Below are 25,864 nucleotides of genomic sequence, written 5' to 3' on the forward strand. Positions count from 1 at the left end.
TTCTTTCAGGAGTCAAGCTTGAGGCTTAGTGTTCTTCTCCACCAGTTGATGCCACATTGTATCGTCAGCTTGTGGGAAGTCTCATCTACTTGACTCATACACGCCCTGATATTTCATTTGCAGTTGGCATGGTTTCCCACTTCATGCCGGAACCACATGAGCTTCATTGGAAAGCCGCCAAACGCATTCTTCATTACATCCAGGGTACACATCACTATGGGATTCACTATGCAGCAGGCACAGGACTTCGCTTGGTTACACAGACTCCGATTGGGCTAGCGATCTTAATGATCGTAAGTCTACTTCACGTTACAGTTTCCACCTTGGTTTGGGCCCCATTTGTTGGCAAAGCAAGAAGCAGCATGCTATTGCTCTCTCTTCGACTAAGGCTGAGTATGGAGGAGTTGTTAATGCAATGACTGAGACCATTTGGCTTCAACAGATTCTCACAAAGTTTGGGTTCACCACTCCACGGCCGACAGTTCTACATTGCGACAATTAGAGTGCTATTGCAATCTCGAAGAACCCGGTCCAGCACCAGCAGACCAAACACATCGAGATCCATATGCACTATATCCGAGAGTTGGTTCAGGAGCAGGTCATTGATTTGCAGTATTGTCCTACAGTGGAGCAAGTTGCAAACATATTCACCAAACCTTTCACCGAGAGTAAGTTCCAGCAGTTGCGAGCTCTCTTGGGGGTGCGGGATGTCTCATTAGGGGGGGTCAGAGGACTTCTCCTTCCTCTCTTATGGGGGGGACTTTTTTCTCTTTGAAGTTTTGTCCTTCTTCTTTGAAAGTCTTTTGTACATTCATCTCTCTTTTGGGGGGTAGTTTTTTCCCACTGGGTTTTCTCCCTTTCTCCGTTTGTGAGAGATTGCATTGCATAGTTTTGCTTGCATTTGCATTTTGTACATGGGTACCTATCATGGCCTAGTAACCGGGACCCATCTTGCATTGTTGACTTGAGTCTTCATTCCCCTAAGTTGCACTTTAGGGGGGGTGTTGGTATAAATAAATATTTATTATGGATATTATTACAATTTACTTAGGATAATGCATCTCTTCATAGTTTGGATTTGAGACACTTAGAGAAGTGTGCACATAGGGATATAGCTTGTCGGAAAAATTCCACTTTTTGTGGTCTTATTTTGCTGTTACACTCCACATTCGGTGGGTCATCCACCTCTTGTGAAATATTATATTATTTCTCCTACCTACCCCTAATATTTCTTACCTACCCTTGTTTATCATTGAGCCACATGTCATGATTGTGTGCTCATACATCCATATGGCTTTGCCTATATAAGCAGGCCCATATTCATTGTATTGGTTAATCCAATTGATCATTTGCATATTGATGAGAATACAGTTTGTTCTTGTCATTCTTTTGTCTCTCTTTTATACTTTTCATTGTGCCCTTGATCTTGGCAAAATCTCACAAAGTCATATAATTGATAAACAACATAATCTTATACCATCCCATATCTCACCCTTGCCTACATATAAAAAAGTTCTCAATGTAAATTTGCATCCTTTGATATAATAGCATTATTCTTAACATGGATTTCTTAACCTATTCATTGAAAATCCTTGATGTTAGGTGACTCTCCATAGCCAAATCCTAATGTCAACAAAAAAATCAAATACTAAGATTCTTGTTACCATCGTCATTATTGATTGGAAGTCTTGGTTAAATGCAACAAAAGACGAGCATTCTTCTCAAGATGAATCCTAAAAATGTATGGAAGGACACATGCACGACACTTGTACAGCTCTCATTCAATGTCAAACTATCTCCAATCAGCTTATTTCCACCACTTGATCCATAAGCAAAGCCCAATGGTGGAGTCCCATGGAGGGGGCTTCCTAAAAAATAGAGCTGGAGCTGCTGAGAGTTTAGGAATATTTTAAAACTGGTGGTCCCATACCTTTTTAACTATATTTCTTTCAACCTCTTTCAATAATATATAATCAATTCAGTTCATCTGATACAATTAATTCAATTCCGTCAAGGGCTGTAGGTATATTGGTTCGTGATTTTTTTTTTTTTAATCAAACTATAATATAGACTGGACTAGTAATGACCATTTCAGCAACATGTCAAAAACTATCATGCAAAGCAAATATGCATTAGCATAATCCAGTTTGAAAATTGAAGAGAAAATGCAGGCATAATAATAATGAATGTTGAAAATTTTGCAAGAACTTTTAATTCATTGGGCGAAGAAAAGAATTCCAATTTTACACTGACAAAAACTGAGGGAATGCATCAAGGGAGGTAGATATCTAAATCCTCGGTAGGAACATTTCCACAAGACAAATGGTGATGGTAATGAAAGATTAAGTGCATCAAATGACAAATTAACTGCAAATTTAAGTGAAATCAATCCGTCTGTATATAGCACTAATGGTAATGTGGCTTACACCGAACTTCGATTTTATTTAAAGTAATAACCATGAGTTGCTAATAATAGTCGTTCCCATATCAACCCATCATGATAATCGGATATGAATATGTTATTGGATAGAACGGTAGATTCAACAGCAAAAACTTGTTTATTCCATGCAATTGTTCAAATTTCACCTATTTTTGTTTTGTTTTGGGCAGAACAAGATTGCTACGGCTATTCTTTGTTGTTAGTATATTGGCAGATGCCAAATGAAGGAAATTATGCAGCCGACAAAATGCATCACAAGGAATTACTGCCATTGATCGAAGAGGAATATATCAGCTGATCGGGCTGCAGTAATGATAGATACCCATTCAAAGTCCCCTTAGTGAAGCAATTGTTTGATATTTACTTCAATAGGCAAGTGACAATATTATATGACTATAAAAAGGTAAAAAGAGACTACAGGCAACTTTACACAATGGGACATGTGCAAGAGATGATCCAGCAGAATTGTGGGTATCATCAACTATCCCACACCTAAAAGTTCCAAAGACACGAGAAGCTTTGTTGAAGCAATTGTGTACATGAGTAAATTTGTTCATTCATTCTCCACATTAGCAGTTGGCACCTTTGCATGCAATTGTTATTAAAGTAAAATGATGGTTATTTTGATTCATTGAACCATAATATCATCCATGCTCCAGCCTTGTCTTCCTAATATGCAGCAGCTCTTCAAAGTCTAAGTTGATAAAGATGTAAGTATACCATGCGGGCAGTTTTATTGCGAGGATGATGCAAGCTCTTTCGTTATCATTCAAAGATATTTTCTAAAGCTATAGAAGATTTACTCTGCTTGTAAAAGTAAAGTGTATGAACTTGTTCAAACAATTAAGAAATGGAAACATCATATTTTGGGAAAGAAAAATACTGTTCATAGTGATATAAGCCTTCTCCATATATGCAATACCAAAATGCATTGCACCCTAGAAACTAGGTCAATGCATGATTCTTTCAATGATCACTGCTATTGAGATGTGGATGCCTCTACCACCTCACTTCTGCAGTAGCAAGAAATCTGCAGGAAAGAAAGCGAGTGGGGTTAGTCGGCCCTCTTCAAGGTTGTTGTTCTCCTTGGGACTTTCACTGGATGTGAGTAGCACTGTGTCCTTTCTCGTGTCAACCTCATTGGTGTTTTGTTTGTAATTTCTGTCTCATTTTTCCCACCAATCAACCGGAGAAAAAGAAAATGTAGAGATAATTACATTGGGAGATTACAAACCCTAATGAGATAACCCATTAAGGAATGACCCGAGTCTCAAAAGGATGAAATTTGTGCCCACATGAATGATATTGCAGATATAATAATATGGTTGAACAAACAACTTCCAAATTACATTAGGATTCATACTTAAAACCCAAATAAATTATGTAGTTAAACTATATTAGGTTTCATTTTAGGAAAATAATAGTAATGTAAAATATTTGCAATACGATATCACTTTAAAGCTATACTTCCTAAAACAGAAAAATCATCTTTTATAACAATATAATTTGTCGCATCAGAAAAGCAGGCCAGCATTTTTCACCAAAGCAAAAAGGTGATTTGTTGCTATCTATTATAGCTTATGCACAGCAGATAATTCTTCTGGTGAAACAATGATAAACACCATTTGCTGAAGATAACTGTCTTGAATGAATGCCAGAGTAAATGTAAGGAGAATGGCATGGTAAGTTACAACATTCCTCAGGAAATGGCAATTAAGGGTCTGTTCTTGCATAAATTACATAAAATTACATGTTTGAATCAAGTCATGCATTTTATTCCCAACAAGAAGAAACAGAAATCGTACTTTGCTTTTGCTGCAAAAACCTACAGACATTCCAAATAATCAAGAAAAAAATTATTCTACAGAATAAAGCACTTTTTTTAGAAAGCATTAATTTGCAGAAGATACATTTCGCTTGTGTCGTGATTGTTTTGGCTTAAGCTGGTCCTGTTCTTTCATACCATCTTGTTGACTGCTGATAGCGGCTTCTTGTGTGGTGCAAAATTGAGATTTAATCCTAAATCCAAACATCTTTGAAACTGAATTCCATGGGCCTTTGCCTTTGCCTAACTTCTGAATCTCTTGTTTCATGCTAGAACATTCTTTTTCAAGTTCAGAAACACGCAATCTCATATTATCCATCCCCACTTTAAGAACCTGGTTTTCCCTTACTGCATTGGCCCAGCCTTCTCCACGCATAGCTGATGGTTGTATGGCCCCTTCATTGGAGATAGGAACATTATGTCTCAGGGCCCTAGAAGTGTCAAGGTTGTCTGAGACTAGAAAGCAACCTGCAATAGAAGTCCGTAACTGTAATTGCTCAAAGAACAACACTTGAACCACCACCCGGAGTGGCAATCTCTCATTTTGTGCAGCATGAGTACAAGCCTCTAAGGAAAGTTTTTGACAATCCATAAGCCTGCAAAGTTGTTCTCTTTCTGAATCAGTAAGCCAATGGTGTGCCTGAAATCAAAAATCCACTAGCATTAAAATAGAAGGAATCATATTTAAAATTTTAAAGAATTACATGACATTAAAAGATAATTCAAAGGAAACAGCTTGAGAAAATATTATGACAGGAAATTAGTACGGGCTACTCAGAGCTATATTCATTTCATATGGCACAACAACTGCAACATATTATCCACATAACTAGAAGTAGAAACCACCATTTTAACCATTGTATGCTTTTAAAACCACAAAGTCAACACCCAATCTCTAATGTGGTTGGTCAGCTAACTCACCATGGGCTAATGGATGAATGTGAGATAAACCATAAGTTGATCTGATAGAAGCAAAGTTCAGATTGTGTGTATTTTGTCCACCCTGTAAGAAAATGAGCCACACATGAACCGCAAATGGACCAATCACAAAGGGGGTTGGCTGGTAGTCAGAGACCAAGCATCCCAGTAGCAAATGGGAGAACCTAGGCTTTACTCCTAGCCGGACCTCCATGAAAAGTTTAACATGGTATCAGAGCCCAGGTTAGCAAAGCCAGGCCAAGCTAACAGCCCTGAGCACCGAAGTGTGGCTCAAGGGTGGGTGTTGGAAAATGAGCCACACCTAACCAAAGATGGACCAGTTACAAAGGGGGCAATAGTTCAGTGACAAAGCAACCAAGCAGCAAATGGGAGGTCCTAGGTTAGACTCCTAGCTGGTCCATGAAAAGTTTAACACACCCACAGCAGATCAAACAGAAATCATAATAATTTATATAATATATTCTATAAACATGTCATACATACTGTCGTAAATTGTCAAAGTTCTAATAATCTGATACTATTTTTCTTCCTCAACTCTTTCCCTTCCTTAATTTTTATTGAATTGATAAATAAGATATGCTCAAGAATCGATACTTAAACACATTTGTAGCGTTGTAAATTGTAATCGCTTACAATTTCGTCCTCACCTAGACCGCATTTGGCGTTCCAACTTCCAATGCTTGATAACTGCTGATTCTGCTCACCCCCTATCAGACTTACATTTTCATCATTTCCACTATCTCCGCCTCACACTAAGTCCTGACTTTTCAAGACCAGGGTACTGGGTGAGGTGCTGGGTGCCATGGTCCAAAATCAAGACCCATTTTTGGGCCCTGCAACAATCATCTCAAATGAGCGCAAAATTTGATCTCGTGTCAGCCTACTCCAGAAATTTAATTTGTTTTCGGGCAGTCAAGCATAAAAGGAGGTCTACCCCTCTCATTTGAAACCTAATCAACTAATCAATCACCTAATCGAAATCAAAATCTCAATTACACTCTAGCAAATTCAAGTGAGCAAGCAATCAGGTCATTCATCAAACATTGGAGCAAAAGTGAGTCAAGTTCAAGTATTGAAGATGGCATCCATGATCAATGTTTTATGAAGACATTTTACATAAAACCTAGAACCTTTGTGTGAAGGTCAAACAAAATTTCATCAAGGTATACATTGTTGTTTCAAGCATTTCATTTCAGATACAATCTTTCCCTCAAAAGGAAAGTATTTTATTACAATCTTTCACTACATTTATCATTTCAATTTAATGGTTAATTCCAAAATCGAAGTTTGACCTAAGGCAAACCCCTATTCCCAACCTATTTCCTATCTTTCTGTGTGCAGGGAACAAGTGCAAGAGCTGTACTCGGGAATTCTGGCAGAGTCGATAGTGACGAATAGCTTCAAATTTCGATGGCAGAAAATTCAAAGGATAAGGGCAGATTTGTGCTACTTGGTCCCGAAAAATCAGGCTGAACTTCTGGGAACAGGTTCTAAACATCTTTTGCCCAAATCTCAGTTTGTGGCTCTATGGGATATCTATAGTAGTCTGTCAGCGACAACTTACTTCAATTATTCATTGTTTTGCACTAATTTACAATTATCAATCAATTTCAACCTAGGAGAGAGGAAAACCCTAATCCACTTGAATCTAATCAGACTTTCAGCCCTTTCCTTATTTGGATTGAGGCTAAATCTATTAGGTTCACCCCTCTTTCCACCTTGTTTTGGTTAATTTGGATTATTCGTGATTTTATTATCTTGATTGACCCTAATTCCAAATTACACCATTACAATATCTTTCGTGATAATGTGAATACTAACAATTGGGTAAGACTGTTCCCCATAAAGCTGGAAATCGTAGAAAATGAAAATAAGGAGTCTCAGGGTTACTTGTATTAAGTTCATAGTATCATAGCCTATAACACCAATGATGAATGAATAACAATGATGTACAGGGAAGATTGTGAGAGGGAAAGGAACATAGCTAATCCCATAGTTTGAAAAACTCAGATTCGGCAATAACTCAGCAGTCCCAAAAAATTTTAAAACTCGGGACTCGACAAAAACTCAGGAAAAACTCAGGGATTTCATCAAACATTTCATATACATAAATGTTTATAAATATTCTTCAAAAACACACATATTACTAAATTTGTTGAGCATATTACTAATTTCCATCATATATAAATCAAAATTAGAATTTAATTAATACCATAGACCAAAAAACAAGTTGAACTCTAAATGAGTTATAATGCCACTTCCACCAGCCATGTCATATGTAGAAATTGCCTCATCTAAAGAGATTTTTGGCAAGTTGTGTATTGATAACATCTAAGTAGGCACACTCGAGAGTTACAGCCAATTCCCCATCACCCCCTCATTGTAATCAAGTTTTTTATTTGACAGATTTCAATAACTAATGGGGATTTGGAAGTGGAGACCCCAATGATGTTGAGGGGTAGTGCCCCTCATGGGGGTCAAGAAGCAGTGCCCCTTGTGAGGATTTGGGGGCAACACACCCAACAAGATCGAGGGGCAGTCCAAATTAAGGCCTTTGAAACCTTTACCACCAATGTAAATCCCATTTTTTTAACAAGCAAGAAAAAAAAAAATTATATGAATTTGGACGAGTTTTTAATACAAAACTCGTGATTTTTTACATTTACTCACAAGTTTTAAAGGAAAAAATTGCACAATTTTTTGGGAGAGTAACTTGCCTGGCATTTTGACTTGGGAGTACTTGCGAGACAAAAGAGTTTTTGGCGATTTTTTCAACTATGGTTGATCCAACATAGATTAGCATATTCAGTCATGAGGCCACAGTATCATTCCACTCAGGTTGGAGTGAATGATTGCAAGAAATAGTGGTGAATGGCTAGTTGACCTCACTAGCAGCTTAAGAGACTATATATTGGGAGCTTCATATGGTTTCTGTATATGTGAGTGTAAAAAAATCTTTATAACAGAAACATATGTAAAATAGTAAAATTATTTATTGGCAGGCTAAACAAAGTAACTCAACTGGGATATGGATTTGTAGGGGAATAAATTCAATAAAAATTATTTTTTTCTAAAAGACAAGCTGAATAAAAATGGCCTGATCAAATTAGATTGTTTTGGCACATCAAAATATCCAGTTGCGAGAGGACCTAGGCTAGATACAGCAAGTTAGGTAGGTTTGAATAAAATAACTCACATGTACCTATGGTTGTGACTTGTGACTACTTGTCCCTAGAAAGAAAAATCTCTACCCAAAGCTACACAAATATGCTGTTTTAAAGGCTCAAGGCCAAAAGATATCAGAAATCTCCACAAAAGATCTGCCCTTTTCCAGCTGCAATTGCATCAACTTGTGAAATGTGAGCACAACAAATGCAACTGATAAGGTTGGGATCATCCCCAAAAAGGTCTATGACAACTCAAGGGAGCTTCACTTCCAAAAATTAAACCTTTGTGTTTCCTTCTAAATTCTGTCCATTGAGTTCACAACTCCAATACCTCTGTCATAGTAACCTCCCTCAACCAAAGGGTAGGAGCTAACCAGAAAGTATGGGCATTTCCTTACCTAATGTCAATGTAAGCATAATCTCATGACTGCAACGGTCTGGCAATCATTCCTAGAGAGAAGAAAACAGAAATTACCTTTAAATAAATATCAATAGCACGATATAGACCATCATCCAAAGGTCTAGCATAGTCAGGAAGTGCTGCTGCCAACGACTGGAATTTGGGAAGCTTCAAATTGACATCTGGTGCAACCTCTGCAAGGTAACCATCCATCAACTTTGCAACCATAGTAATTGGTGTAAGTGATGGAGAACCAATCAATTGCCCATCATCAATTGAACAAGGAGATGCATCTTCAGATGCTTGATCCAACACAAGAAAATGATCTAGAATCCGGTGAATACAATCAACATCGTACAGAGTTTCCACTGCATAGGAGTAATTGGGCACAAGAAGATCTTCCAGTGAGGCCTTGTCCAATTGCATCCCTATTCTTTTCTCTAGATTGCTTTTACAAGCAGCGTTTGCATTCAAAATCATTGCAGTACGCAGCAGTCCAAACAAAAACCTGGTGGATGCCACACCCTTTTGCATTGGCAGCATAGCCTCGATAGATTCAAGAAGAAATCTTTGATCATCTTCAGATGGTGTGGAAGACAATGAAATGGCAGAAAAGCGGCTGCTATTTTCTCGAACACCCTGGCGCCTATTAAGTCCAGGGAGATATCGTTTTGCATACAATGTCAAAGATCCAGAAATATTCTCAGGTTTGATACCCCTGGCTTCCATTGCTGAAATCAGCCTCTTATACAACTGAAGACTCAATCCAGTGACATCTTCAAACCACCAATCTGAACTAGCATTTTTTGGTCTGGCTCCTGTACTGATTCCATTCCATAGAACACTTCCTCCAGGACTTTGCATGGCTCCATGCTCCATCATAGGCCATCCAAACAAGTTTGGATCTGTGCAAGCTTTGGTGGCTACAGAATCAACACATCTTTTTACAATATTTAATCCTTCAGCTTGTGGAAGCACATCCTCACAGCTCTGAAGTGCCTTTATAGAATCTTTCCAGCTACGAAGCACCACTTGATTCAAGAAAACCTCGGTCTGAGAAACCAGATTCCCCTCTCCATATTCTTCTGTCATCTCAAGATGCTCTGCTGCACATCTTAAAAAAACAACATTTGCAGCAGTCAACTCTACTTTTACTCCATAACAAAACTTGGCTGCAAGTTCAAAGGCATTTGGTCCACCAGGTATATCATGCAGCTTTATAGCACAGCCCTCCTCTTCATCGTCAGAAAATTCTTCAATAAGCCTTTCCAATTTCCCACTCCGTGATAACAATGGAAACTGCAATCAATGAAAAAATCGTAAGACGGATACACTTGAAACAAGTAGTGGAAAGGAAAGTAATCCTTGCATTTATTTATAACCTTGTTGGTACCTATAATAGCCAAAAGAAATCAACAGTGAATATTCATACTCTGACAATCAATTTGAGTTTTGTAACAAATTCTATTGAAATGATAATTGTTATTGCAAAAGCAATCATGAATTGAAACTCATGACCTCATCTGTTCAACTTCCTTAAAAAACAGATAAATTCACTCTGTTCAGACTAGTACAATTGAGAAAATACTATAATATCATATGATAAGGATTGAAGACTATTTGCATGATTAAAATATCTTAACATAAAGCTTTTACACCAGCAGCAAGGAATGACATCTTACATATATGACAAAACCAAATATAATCCTTCTGTTTGTAAAAGCCACGCCTGATATGGTACATATGCTTTGTAGCAAAATAGTAACCTATTACAATTTATAAACTCTTATTGACTCCATTGATAAATAACACCTACAAAAGTACTTCAGAAAACTTGTAGCTACTTGTTTCATAACTTAAGCAACTCTTTCAACAATTACAGTATCTTCCAGATGTTCATTCATTCTTATTCATATTAAAGAACTTGCAACCAATCCACCACTCTGTTTACACTCACACACAAACACACTTTTTAACAGCCAAATATATAAAAAACGATACCTGTTTTACCAGTCAAAAATCAAATTAATTAACCATCATACTCAATTTGACACTTATTTCTATTGTGACTTAAATCTGCTCATTTATAATTGAAGAACTTGCAACCAATCCACCACTCTGTTTACACTCACACAAACACAATTTTTAACAGCCAAATATATCAAAAACAATACCTCTTTTACCAGTCAAAAATCAAATTAATTAACCATCATACTCAATTTGACACATTTCTATTGTGACTTAAATCTGCTCATTTATAAAAATAAACATCTCATGCACCCTATGCCAAAGGCTCAAGTTGGATGAGAAATAAGGAGAGGAGAATCTCCTAAATTAAGTGAATATGTAAGCCTCAACAATAGTAAACAGTAAACATCATTAAGAATCAAGTTAAAGGAATACAAAAGTAAATATTAAATAGTGATGACTATGGAATTTTAATTTTTAGGTAATTCTATACATTCAAAATTGAGTACTGTTGCATGTTTTCTAGTAGATGTAACCTCAAGCCTTGCTACCAGGTATGTTTACTTCTTTGAATGGCACTTGTAAATCATGTAAAATGCTATTGATAATCTACAACAAGTCACTAAATATGACTAAGTTTGTCAATCTTTCCCAAAATTATAAATGTTCAATTCAATTCCTCAATCTTGCCCACGTTTGTAAAATTCTTTTTCCTCTTATGTTTTTGCATGTGGCTTTCTTTTGTAGCTTAAACATCAACATTTTCTATATGTTTACTGTTTTTGGAACTGTATTGCATGATTTCCATCGTCATCAAGAACCATGAATTACACAGCAAGCACATAACACAGTGATTTGGATGTCAAGACAGATGTCTCTTTCTATGATAAGTCTAAAGTAAACGAACTTTAACTCCCTTCCATGCTTGATTTTATCATAAGTGTTAAAGTAGTTAGCATGGCAATAGCATCAATAACCATGAAAATAAACTTTGATACCAAATATATCCGAAACATGTACTGCATTGAGCCATGTGTTTATATAACTTTATATCACAATGGATAACCCATGTACAACCAGTCCCAAGTCAATATATGCAAAAGATGCCTACTATATACTCTAGATAAAGAGTTGGTCTTGCATCCCAAAACAAGCCTTCTATACCACACATAGTTGCAAAGATACCTGTGGAGTATTAGTGTTTAAATGCTATTTATAACAACAAAAATAAAAGATACGCAACATTATAAGATAGGATTTTCAATAAGGAATCCTCTAAGGGTTCCCATATAACAATATAATTATATATTCAATAATAAGAGAATTACTGTGGGATATGTACCAGATACTTTATATGTTTTACACCCCTTATAGACTATGCACCAAACCACAACTACGGGATCTAGGGCATTGCATCAAATAGGAGATGGGGAGACCCAGGAGCCCCCCATGAGGATGTTTGAGGGCACGAGACCTTGAGAAAGGGAAAAAAAGGCCCTTATAGGTGGTTTTTTCAGCTCATGTCCCATTGTATTATAATACAACTTAGTAGTTTCCCATATTTATGTGTCTATAAATATTCCCACATGGCTTAAGGGTTAAGCACAAATGCAAAATATCTAATTGTATAGTTAACGATTGAGTTAATATAGTAAGTGTTGTTGTTGCTGGGTTTTTTCCCAAATGGGAATTCCAAGATAAATTCTATTGTCATATTGTGAGTATGCCATTATTAACCATGCTTCTCCTGCATAGTTTTACCACTATTTTTCTCTTCAATTACATTATATATGAATAATGAGTGGGCACGACAACTAAAAAGTACCCCTTTAATCAATAACATATGAGGTGAGTTGACCACTCAAGAGCCTACATGCCAACATACATCACAACGTACTCCATAAATATATTAAATTATGAATCTATAAAAGACCCCATGAGAGGAATTTACATCCCCTCTAAATCAATACTTAGAGGAGCTTTGAGAAAGATGGCATTCACATAAGCTAAAACTTCCTACCAAAGGGAGTGAAAAACTTCCTACCAAAGGGAGTGAATCACTCTTTACCTGCCCAGTGATAACTTCAAAAAGCAAGAGCAAGTACTGCACCCTACTGAACTTCACCTCATCCAATGGCCTCATAAATATGACCACAACCTATTCCCAAACTAAAGATAAATTTTAACTCCATAACTCCATCTTGAATGTAGTGCCAAATTGAATGCCAATTGATCTTAACATGCTTGGCACATGGCATCTCCACTAGATGGTGAGTAATCAAAATGGTTGGTAATTCTGCAGAAAACCAAGCTCAATTGATAAATCCCTAGTACATGTGATCTTCTATGTTACATTTACTACTCTAATTCTGTCCTACTTCCTGCACTCCCTGGTAACAAGACTAAAACTCAAGTTAAAGGTATCCTAAAGCAGACATCCTATGATCCGCATCTACTCCAAATTTGTATATCATATCAAGCACCCCTTGACTACATATGAATACATGATACTCAAGTGGGTGGCACCCTAAATATACCACAATATCCTCTTAACAGCTTCAGTGGCTCTCCATAGATTCACAGCCGAAAAACCTACACATAATAACTACAAAGGATAGGCCTAGCTTTGCATGAATCAAGTCTAACAAGTCATCTATACACACTAGCATCAATTGCTGATGACATACACTCTGTTGTCAACTTAACTCCAGATTGACACAAGGTATCAAATAGCTTGCATTGGTCCAATCTTAAAAATCTTCTGTAAATCCAATGCGTATTTAGGATGTGACAAAAAAAATCATCATTTATTTGCAAAACCTGTATCCCCAATATGTAACGTAACAATCTCAAATTTGTCATCTCGCAAGAAATATTGAATTTATCTATCAGATTGTGTATGAAAGAAGTACTATTACCAATAATGATTAAATCATCCACATAAAGCAGCACTGAATATATGATCATTGACTTGTCTAACACACACATTGTTGATCGAACTTGCATTTGGTGAATCAAATTGAAAGAAAGAATTTTTTAATCTTTCCATGCCATGCAAAATGCCAGATTAGTCTACAGAAACCCTTGTAATCCCTATCTCACTGCTCAAATTTGGTGGCTTCTTCATATAGATTTCCTCCTCTAGATCATCACTGAGAAAGGCACATTTCACATCCATCTGATGCACTTTCCATCCAGACTTTGCTACAAGTAGTAGTGCATTGCAAATAGTAGAACATTGCAAACTTACTCTTTACTAAAAACAAGATTGTAAGTTTCCCAATCGTCAATCATCTCTTTCTATGAGAAACTTTAGTTACCATTAGTCTTTAGGCTTAGGACCCTCCGACTAGTGTGTGTGGAGATACTTTCTGCTTGTTTGGAAGCAACTTGTTTTAATTTGCATTGGCCGGCCCTCATTAGGCACACTAAGAAATGACCACATCATCAAATACAAGAGGTTAAAAAATATATGAAAGGATCAAAAATTGAAAGTAAGTGAAAATTCTAGAAAGAGAAACCAGTTACTCCCTCTTCTCACCCCCACACCTCAAAATAGGAGAGCTTTTCAATAAGGCTCATCATAAACAATCTCCTCCATCTCATCATCATTCATTTTTTATTAGGTTTTGAGAGTTACCTTTCATCACAGGTTAAATTTTATTTTTCATAAATTAGTTTGTTGTCCTATTGATGAGACATCTTGCTTGAGGCATAATCTTATTAATTTTGAACTTTCGTACATGTAATACTGTTATAATAACTTGTATATAAAAAATTACCAAAAGACTATATAACTGATAATAGTGACTAATAAATACAATTAAGTTGTTTGGCAAAAATATTGAAGATAGTTTGGAGAATAATATACAGCCAACATGAAGGATACACTGATTGTATCCAAATCTACAGTAGAATGCCATTGACTAGAATATGTGAAACAGACATGAGAATTATCGCCATGAATAAAAGGATGTATTTTTCTCTTTTAGTGAACAAGATTCATATCGTATGTATACAATAGTTACTTCATAAAGTCTGGCCTTACAGTGATGGTTACAGATATGCTGAGTTGGGAGCAGAAGTATCCCTTATCACTCACATAGCCATTCTAACTGGATCCACTATCTGCGACCATAAACATAGATTGCCAGCATAAGGAGTGTAAGGTTGCATGGACATATTTTTAGTGTGGCTGGTTGAAAATTTTCCAAACCTTATAGCCATTGGAATACAGCTCACAAATATGACAACATTATTTGGAGCAATTAATAATCGATCTCCCAACAGGTAAACAGTGATGAATTTCATGCAACACTGACAATAAGGATTTTAGTCCTCAAGAGACTCAATGTTGGTCACGTAAATATTCATTGCCTTTGGATGGTGGTAAGGATTAACCTCCATATAACTCTTTTGCAAGAACCTACCCCTTCTCAATATATGTTATACAGGTACAAGGAGAGGAGTCCAGCTGGGCATTTTGGCTGGGTATACAGGTGACTGCAGCCAGCAATTTGAGTGTCAAACATGTGCAGAAGCCTGCAGTGACTTCTACAAGCCTGCAATATGCATCTTACCAACATTCAGTTCTTTGTTACAGACAATCTCAACCTAGACATTGAATGAGACTCATCTGCAGATGAGTAAATGCTAATTTCCTGACATATGGTTGTCAAGTATTATTTTCCAAGTGAAGATGCAGATTTACAGGAGATCAATCAAAATAGCATGTGATAAATCACTAGTTAGAAAATAGTTAATCAGTCATTTTTTTAACTAAAAGTCTAAGAGCTTTCTTTTGGGAATAAGGGTCATGGAGATTAACATACAACACTTGTAAGTACACTTTACACAGAGTTCTATAACAATGATGTGTGACAGAATATTGTGATATCTGGATTAATGGCATCATAGTGAACACTTGCATCACAGTCATTAACAAACTGTACGCAAGTCATTGTATAGTTTAGTCATATTAGGGACCTCCAGACTAGCAGGGTGATCATATTCTTGAATGTTGTTATTGTTCTTAGTGCACTTCACTTATCAAACTTGACATAATGATAGCAAGCTTAAATCAACATTGCATGTGTTCCTATTGTCCTTCCACCACGAGCTATTTTGTAATCAATAATTATCAATTTATCAATAATATATAACATTTAAATATGGAAATATTTACATGCTTAAAAACTACGAAGAAAAACACTTATAAAATGTCTCTATAAGCATAATCTTTATGAACGCCTGGAGAATTCAATTCACATTTAACAAGAATATTCTCTATTAATGTTCAGGTTCTAATCTTGTGAAACTTTTTTATCATTGAAATTTCATATAGAATTTTCGCTGTTGCAGTGGAGCTGCCAGACTCAGAAGTATGCAGGAAACACAACAGAATACAAGTGATCAGAAGAATATTCATGGCTTTTTCAATGCTGTGGACCGTACTGTGCCTCCGCAAACAGCTTAGCCATTCAAATAAATCAAGTCTGCACTAATTATCAAATGTGCCTAATAGATTATGTAATGAATTTGATAAAGACTGCAAAAAATAATGATAAAACTCAAACCTTGTGCAAATGAAAGGACATTTCTCCAACTTCAATCAGGATGTCACTAGGAAGCCCTGTCGTACAAAACCTGTAGAGATCACATTTTGCTATGAATTAGGAAGCAGGGTTGAACATTATATATGTTGGAGATGGTAAAACTTTTATAAATGATGTCATAATTCAATGCAAGTATAGAACAAGTTTATAGTCAACAACAAAACCTTACAAATAAATATAGCTGTTAGATGTCTAAACTTTAAATTAAAAAGAACTGTGTATATCATTCTTAAAAGACATAATCATGACATGAGCTGTCTCATGGTGATTCTGTATTACATGGATTGGAAGAGAGGTTTGAATGCAGACAGCTTTCAAGAAGAACTTTGAAACTGTATATAGACCACCCTAAAGGAGAAAATGGGGTTGCAGGCCAGATTATGTACATGGGACAATTAAGTCTTTGGTCAACGAGGCAGATTCACTAGCAAAGGTAAATAAAGGTTGAAGTTATAAACAAATGTGCATACCAAGCTTTAAAGAAAATAATAAATAAGAACTGAAAACAAGAACAGGAATTATGCAAGCTTATCCCTAGTTCAGGAGGGTGCTCGCAAATGTTTGCTGAAAAGAAAAAAATCAGGGTTTTGTGAAAGAATCCTAACTCCTGAATACAGCACACAGCAGCTTTTAACCTGAGCTTTTAATCAGTCGAGTTCAACTTTATCCATTCAAAAAAGTTTCCAGATCCAATTAGATATAAACTAGAAGACCTACTCACAGAATACTTAAGGAACATTTTGAAAGACATTGTGAACATCATTACAGGTTTTATCTAATCATTTGAAAGTCACCAAAAGAGTACAACAGAAGTTTTTGTAAGACGGAGCAGAACACAAGAAAAGACATCCAAACTCTTCACCAATATAGAGTCTTGTTAGATTGTATTTAGATATAACTGGAATAAAAAAACACAGTTGCAAAATATCCTAAACAATCCAACATTAAAAACTGGGCAAAACAAAAGTTTGTGTATTGTATGAACAAATACCAGAAACAGAAAGATTATTGCAGTTCTACAACATAAATTTCTAACATGAGGTGGAAAGGTTCTTCCAGTAATGGATTCCAATGGCATGCCAAAATGGCAAAAAGCCAATAAAATGGAGATAGATTAATAGAAACACCCATCTAACAACCAGACCCATACTTGTAGTATCAAGAATAGAAATGATCTCCACCATCAAAGAATATGAAGGAGCTTTTACAATCAGGGCAAAAGGGCAAAATTTATAAGTCCACAACAGTGACAATTTCTGTGTCAAAGGCTGCAATAAGGACATTGTTTTCCCAGTGCATCCCAATCGTTGATATTATCCAAATTCTCTGCACCAAGCTTCACTTGCTTCAAGGTTCATCTTTGTGGAAAGGCTCTACTCTTGCACCAGTTATGTTACACCAGCACAGTGCCCAGATAAGCCCTAAACCAGCACCAATTACATCAACCTCCATGCTCAATTTCCAAAATTGGCACCAATGTCAACCATCAAGACCTCAGTCACTTGTCTGACCCCAAATACCAGCATTATGTGTTGGTTAGAAATGCCAGTTCTGTCATTATCCACCCAACACCCATCCATGCAGAGATCCAACATACATGAACCTGTGCCACATGCCACCCATGTAATAGTAGTTACATCATTGATTTAGGAGTGGTTTGTTACCAAGTGTACTGATTTTCCATAACTGGCTGGATTTGGCTGCATGAGATTTTTAGGTTCCAAAGTTTTGGGTCTCACTACTGGACCCAACATCAGGGAAAGGCTTAAAGCCAATGCTTGGAAATAGATAAAATTATACTTCTCATATATAGTAATATGGTGAAATGAAACAAGCTAAGTGATTGGCTTACTGATGCAAAGGAAGGGAAAGAAAGTTAAAGAAAAGAAAGGAGGATTAATTAAAAGGAAGATTAAAAGTAACGTAGGAGCTAAAACCATTTTCACCTTTTATCTTAACTTGTACTATATTAGCATAAACTTGTAACTAGTTCAATTTATCTCTCCAGTTCTTCTAAGTCTCTTTCCAATTTGGATTTGTAGTGAATTATTCACAGCTCTTTCCAGAGATATAAAACACTTTTACTTACAGTAATGAATTATGCTCCTAATTTTTTGTGTCCCGCTTTTTTCCATTGTGTATTTTATCATTTTCTTTTGTTCTAGATAAGTTGCTTTGCTCACTTCAACTTTCACACATTTGTCACCATTGTAACATATTGTTTCCACCATAGTTATGTCAATCCCCCAACATCTCTTGAGATCTGAATCGACAGTATAAAAGCATTTAACTCTTTAATACATATCAAAGTATACAAGGCATGAGATTCCTATTCCTAATACCTCTATTTACTTTCCTATGCACTTAACACAGTACCCAATCTAGACATGCTAGACCATCTTCATGAGATGATCAAGATAGTATTATAAAGAGAAAAAAAGAGAGAGGAGGGTACCTTTATGATCACTTTGCACAGATTTTTCCAATGTACCACAAAGACATGCATCCAGTCCTGGGAGGGTTCTGTTTCCCATAATGATGTTTCCACTACATGAGGATGGCCAGTAAACATCCTCTATGTGACTAGGAAATTATCCTCTATACCCAATATGTTTCCAGCATGTGGAAGGGGAAGGATACACCAAGGCCCATCACAAAGGGTTTGCCAACAATGCAAGAACAAACAGCCAAACCTCTCCCTCCTTTTGGTGTGAACAGAGTATATTACTTATCAGGGCATGATGCATTTCAGTAATATGGAACACATACCATATAGACAATCTTGTATTCCTGTTCATGGAAGCCGCCTTCTATCTTCTTCAATTGATCAATGTTCTTGAGACTATTCGTATCTTTTGGTGCATCTTCGACTCCAAAATTGCTGCCTTGTTTGCCATTTGTGCATTGTTCGATTAATGACATTTTGGTCACTAATGCAGATTTGTGCCTCTTATATCATGATCTTCATCTTGATTATAATCAAGGTCCTTCAATTCCAACATTACAGCAGTTATTTACAGCTTCTTCATGCTTCGATGGAGTTCTTCATGTTCCTCATCTTTCGAGGATAGTTATAGGGAGATTTCTTAGTTCCCATATTTTCTCTCAGAAAGGAGTTTTTTCCTACAGGTTTTCTCCTTTTCTCCATTTGTGTGTCATGTCCCCTTTCCAAAACTAAAGAATTAATAAAGTTATCATTTTAAATTGGACACACCAATTTTATATTTAAGGGCCAATTTAATAATATTATATAATATAATTAATTTTAAGTGTTTTTTCAATTCTTAATTATAAAAAGTATTTTTAAATACTTTGGAAAGAAATTTTAATCCAAGGGACAGTTTTGTAAAGGTTTAAAAAAGAGGCGCTTGGCTTCATTTGGATCTTGATTTCATTTGGCATTTTTCACCTTGGGGCATTCATGTACATTTCCACAAACAAGGACAAAAACCCTTGGCTGTTTGGAGATCTTGGAGGACAAAAACCCTCCTGTACTTTCATTATCAGAATAGGGGACAAAAACCGTAACTTCCGTTTAGGGCATCTCCACACAAAGGTTGCATTGGAGCTGATCTTTGGAGAGTTCATGTCAAGTTTCATCACATCCCACCACCATGCATCTTTAAAGGCATTTTTGCTGCACTTTCTGGATCTGATCGTAGCCCTACATCAATGCCAGTGGTATTTCAGGGTTTGGGAGGATTTATTCTGCTGCAATCTACAACTTGCAGCCGGTTTCAGGAAATGTGCCAACCTTTGATACAGCTGTGCCTTCATTCCCAGCCGCCCCTAACTTCCAGCCATGACCATACAACAGCCTTTGCAACCATTCACTCTTGGGTTTCTAGGTGTGAACAATCTAGGTTTTTCATAATTACATGCTCAAATCTGCAGTTCATGAGTGGATTTTAGTTATTAGAATACTGAAAATATTTTTCCAGCATTTTGTAATCAGTTTCAACAACTACAAATAAATAAAATTTATCTTCAAGGGTTCCAAACTGGTGCTTATGTTTATTGAAATAATTCAAATCTGAGATTACTTTGCAACCTAGGGTTTGTGGTGTGAATTCCAGCCACTTATTATTCAGTTCAGCTTCTTGTTGTTTGAGTTTTAAAATCAGTAAAATACCAAAAAACATAAATATTTCATTAAAATCAAATTGGGGACAGTACATTGTTAGAGACCCTTTTGACTTGGCATGAAGCCAATTGTCCTTGGGGGATGATCTTGAATTCTCCTTCCTTCATTGTCTTGATCGTACATGGGTAGCTCATTAGGGATTATTGTCAAGACCCCTATTTGAGTCTTTGGCTTTTTTCTCTTTCCTCCCTTAGTTGCACTTAAGGAGTGTTGGTGTGGATGGGGTATATTACATAAACAGTTCCTTTTCAAGACCTTTTTGCACCTACTTAATTAAGTTTGCTTAGGGCATTTAATTTTTCTATCTTGTGTCAGATGACTATGACATCATAATCCTATGTTGTCCTATGTCTCACCCTTGCCTATATGTACAGGGGTTCTCTTGTACATTATTCATCTTGTCTACATTGTACCATCATTGTCGTCTAACATTTATCATTGCTCTTGTGTGGAAAAGTTTTCAGTGTTGAGCGTGTTCTTGCTCCTCCAAGTCCTTGGTGACTTCAACACCTCCTAGTTGATTTAGAGCAAGAAATGTTTTACTTGAACCAAAACTCTTTCAAGGACGGACAGAATCTCAGAACAAAGAAAAAATATATGTTTTCCTATATATTCCTCTAATACCATAGAAAGAAAATGGGCAATTTAACAGCCAATGGATGTGAACAGGAGGACTGCATGTGGGCCAGAAAGTAGCCGAAATCTTACTGCTAAAGGACGATACTGAAACTGCATTTTACTTGTCAGCATTAACTAGCAGAATTGGAAATGGATACACAACATTGTGAAGACAATCAATAGAACCCCTGCCTCCTGCTTTCTTTGAAGAAAGGAACATTGTACTTGAACCAGAAATGTTTCGAGGAAGAACAAGACAAGAGAATCAGAGAACAAACAGAAAAAACATAAATTTACCTGGAAATTCCTCTAAAACTGTACAAAAACTATAGGAAACTTAACAGCAAGTGGATTTGAACAGAATTGCACTCAATGCTGAAAGTAGCTGAAAGCGTACCACTAAAGGAGGTACTGAAATTGGATTTTAATTGTCAATATAAATTCGCATAGTTGCATAGAAATGGATAGAGCATTATTTATGGCAAAGTTTCAAGACCCCCACGATACACATACAGCTTTAGCCTTTGTATGGTATTTATAAAATCTATATTTATTATTTAGACATAAAAATGCATATAACATATTTAAAAGCATTTATTTATGGATAAAATATATTATATTCAAAGACTAAGGTTTTATGTTATATTTGTATTTTTTGATGATTTATATGTTATATTTGTATTTTTTGATGATTTATATGTTATATTAGTAACTATATATTTTTTGTGTAGAAAAATTCATTGTTATTTTTCACAATTTTTTTGCAGGTTTTGACTTTTTTTATTTTTATAACCCGAAGCTGGATACAGCTCAGGACAGCCTCGGTTTTTGTATCTGGACCTATTGAATGTGACCCAGATATGGGTTTGTACATGGATACTGCCATGCCATATCAAGGCATATTTTATCCATATCCAGTATTGAATACACAGATACATGTAGCAGGGCAGGGGAGAAAAAGTATCCCACAAATGTGGCAAAAACAGAAAACACCCATACAACTTATCAAGTAAGAAAATTCCAAATTCATATTTTTTAAGGCTCGGGGATACTTGAAGGGCAACTCACGGTATAACCAAACAAGGTGAAGAAGACCAACAGTAAAAGCAATGACCTGGCCAATCTCGTAATTGAAGGGCACCTTGCAGTATGACCAAATAAGCTTAAGAGGACCAACAGTGAAAACAAGGACCCTGCAAGTATTGTGTACTCAAGAGAAGGTAATAGCTGAGCACCAGTGGTGCAATAGGACAAAGACTACAATCATATCAGAACCAAAATGCAGTTTCAATCTTCAAACAAGTGTTAGGCAATAGAGATGATATATATTTCAAAATTGTTTTCTAGCAGAAATCAAGAAATGTCAAACATAAAGTTTTGACAAATAATTGTGAATACAGTCAAAGAGGCTGCCAAGAGATCCACATCTTGCTCTATGTTTTACCATGTCTTTTTCTGTCTATTTGCATTGAGACGTGATAGGGATGTGAGCCTTGCACCAGTACACATGCAGACTTTTAGATTTTATTCCGTAGAATCATATGGCCTTGAATAAGATCTCTCCTTTCTTCCCCACTCTATCTTGTATAAAAAGGAGGATGTGATGTAAATTCTCTTTCCCTGCTTCAATGCTTTTCTCAAAAGCACATGATAAATAAACAAGGTAATTTGCTAAATTCACAAACAAGCCTTCCAATATGTCTCTACAGTACCTGAACATGACTTAAGTCGACTGAGAGGAACAATATATGGAATTAAATTTTGTTATGATACATAATTTCTATACATTATAATTAGAGTAATGTATCATAATACGTAAACAGGTGTCAATTACAACAAAAGATATAGGATGCTTATGTATCAATGTAAACTATATACTTTACAGTATACTATATAGCTTTTCGATTTTTAGGTTTTTAGCAAGAGGCCTAATGTTGTAGCACCAGTAGGCAGAATATTGAATAAACTATTACATGCAATTCCTGAGCACACGCAAGGCTTACTAAGAATCTACTGTTCCATCATCACAACTGGGAAGCATTCTATTCATTCAAGCTGGTTGCAACCTGGAACCAAACTGATCTATCATGCTGACTAAATATTTTTTTACCAGAAAATCTATATTTCCTCTGCGGTCCCAGACCAAACCTAAACAATTCTTTCCTTTTCCAAATGAGGTGAGAAAGCTAATTCAAAACCGCTGACAAATTTTGTATGCTGTTTATTAATGTCCACGCTTCATTCAGGCCTCAATTCCAGACTATTCAATAGTTTTTTGAAGAAGAAAAGAGAGGAGAATGAAGAAGACGATACATACTATAAATTATTAATGCATATATATTTTTCCTTTAAAACTTTTGATTTTTCCTCCAGATTCCCCATTCGATGCAGTGTAAAGTTCAAAACAAAAGATAAAGCTAGCGAAATTTTATTTGATGATTTGGTAATCTCTGTCGCTCCTTTAGACTTTACTGTGGATCTTTGGCATTGCCCTTGCCGGAATTTTCGGATATTAGACGAATTTTTCAAAACCAGCTCAGATATAAGGGAAATTCACGGCAAGCTAAGAAATAGCCTAAAAATGGTTGAGGAAAAGAGAAAAAGCCACAATAATCGAGAATCTCAGAAGGCTATGAGGTCAGGTTTTCTTATCGTCAGGAGCGTCCACAGAAAAGAGGCAAACTCGGGGTCAGGTTGCACCCATTAAAGACTATGTAGTGAGCTCAAGAGAAACAACTTGATAATACTTCAGAGGATAAAATCCTTGGATTTCTTTCATTTATTTTGTTGACAGGTTTTATGACAAACTCTCATTTTTGCAACTCCTGCACAAAGAATCATTTTGTTTAGTTAAGAATAAGTGAGCGAGAAGTATACATTCCACCTAAATCACTTAAGACATGATTCTGGCCTCGTCATTGAAGGGTTATCCACCTTGCACTCAATAAGACTTAATCATGGAGAAGTACTTCTAAATCGTTACCTTCAGCAGCAGACCAAAAAGCTGCTCTGATAAAATCCTTGTATTAGAAAACAAATAATGCAAATTTTGCTATGGCTAAATTTTATTAGTTCTAATGACATTGGAACTATTTATTTGAAATTGGCAAAAAAAATAGGCTAACTTAGATATGGAAAACGGAAAAGTTACTATACCAGGCCTGTCCTTTTCGTTGGAAACCATCAGTCTTGGATCCCAGCTTCATACAAGCCATCTTTCCCAAATCTCCGTTCTGACTAGATGTTGGCTGTCAGTTCTTATTTCTGATTCAGGTGCACACTTGTCAAAACCTCCTAATTAAGCGGAATAACATACAATGCAGATTTCAGATCTCAAAGGAGCACACACTTCAAAGAAGGCCTGGGATCCTCAACAGGAATGTACAGAGAAAAGCGGTCCTGACAACAGAAAAGCACCCCCTCCCCACTGTTCTAAGCGTGAATGGAGTGACCTAAAAGACTGCAATACTTACAAGAATGCAAACCAAATGCTCTTATGACACCACTATAATGGCAGAAGAGTAACAGAAGAATCTCCACCAAACCTCCCATTGCAACGAAAACCCATCTCAGTATAAGGCCTAAAACACATTAAAAATAAGACCAGCCCACTTCAAATCCAATCCCAAAACTAAAACCAGCCAATACCCACTTCACTATAAGACACAATCTACCCACCCACTTCGATATCCATATCAGAATGCCTGCATTGCACCACACGAATCAAAAAAAAGCTCCTCAACAAGCCTTGCAATGAATAAAACAAGGCCTACCCACTTGGAATGCAATCCAAAAACCAGCTACAAAAACTAAAGAAAATGCAGTACCCACTTCATACCCATCTCCCCATTTCAACACAAAAAGATTCAACCCGAACCAATGCGGTGCAAGTCCCACAAAGTCCACAGTGCTTTCCGGACCTCCTCTTCTTCTGTAATAAAACGATAGCAATCAGACCAGGTTGGATAAAGAAAAGAACATGCAGCTCAAATTGGATTGTTAAGTACTGAAGACAACTAAGGCCATGTGCACAAAAAATAAACTAATACAACAAACAAGAAATTAAGCTCGAACAATCTTCTCTGGGTGCAAAATGTCATACCAGAGGGAAAAAACAATAGTGGTGAAAAATGACAGATGGAATGGGCAGTTGGAACAAGGATTTTGATTTTGATTGTAGGAAAAAGAATATAAAAGCATCTTTCAACGATTTTACTATATATATGTCTGACTCCAATGAATTTATCTGATACATTGAGACATGTGGATCTTAATGGCAAAAAAGCTCATGAGTTTGTGCTTATTTTTAGAACTCCATTGATGTTACAAAATTCATCGAATTAAAAATTATATTACAATATTCCCGCTGGCCTGGTCTATAATCTAGTGTACAGTCAAACTGAATTCATAAAGGATTTTAGGAAATATAAAATATATATGTTAATTATAAGGAATGAGCATAACATACATTGTAATGCAGGGATATGAAGATATTGTTCATAGTTGTGTTTGAAGTTTCGTCCCTTTGTGTGCTTTTGAAGGCCTCTATTAAGGTGTATTTAACATGACTTTTATGAGCTATCATTATAATTATGGTATATTTAATGCAGGTTGGTAAGCTGTTATTTTATTTTATAATCATTTATATTTTATATTTTTTAATAATAAGAGAATGATTTTGTTTTTAGGGTTAGTTTGATTGATTGAGTAAGTGTTATATGTGTGGGGTTTTTCATTAGTTTTAATTT

At 36.2% G+C, this 25,864-nt stretch overlaps 1 protein-coding gene across 1 annotated transcript; it reads right to left on the reverse strand.

The window, feature by feature from the left end:
* Positions 1 to 4,139: 4,139 nt before the first annotated feature.
* Positions 4,140 to 25,402, reverse strand: LOC131051334 (BTB/POZ domain-containing protein At1g30440). The gene is made up of 5 exons (XM_057985801.2): positions 25,219 to 25,402; positions 24,273 to 25,047; positions 16,316 to 16,385; positions 8,847 to 10,070; positions 4,140 to 4,905 (listed from the first exon to the last, which is right to left on the reverse strand). The coding sequence occupies exons 2-5, from the start codon at positions 24,329 to 24,331 to the stop codon at positions 4,333 to 4,335; spliced, it is 1,926 nt and encodes a 641-aa protein (XP_057841784.2). The 5' UTR covers positions 24,332 to 25,047; positions 25,219 to 25,402; the 3' UTR covers positions 4,140 to 4,332.
* Between the last annotated feature and the right edge of the window lie 462 nt (positions 25,403 to 25,864).

This window comes from Cryptomeria japonica, chromosome 11 (assembly GCF_030272615.1).
Source record: "Cryptomeria japonica chromosome 11, Sugi_1.0, whole genome shotgun sequence".
NCBI lineage: Eukaryota > Viridiplantae > Streptophyta > Pinopsida > Cupressales > Cupressaceae > Cryptomeria > Cryptomeria japonica.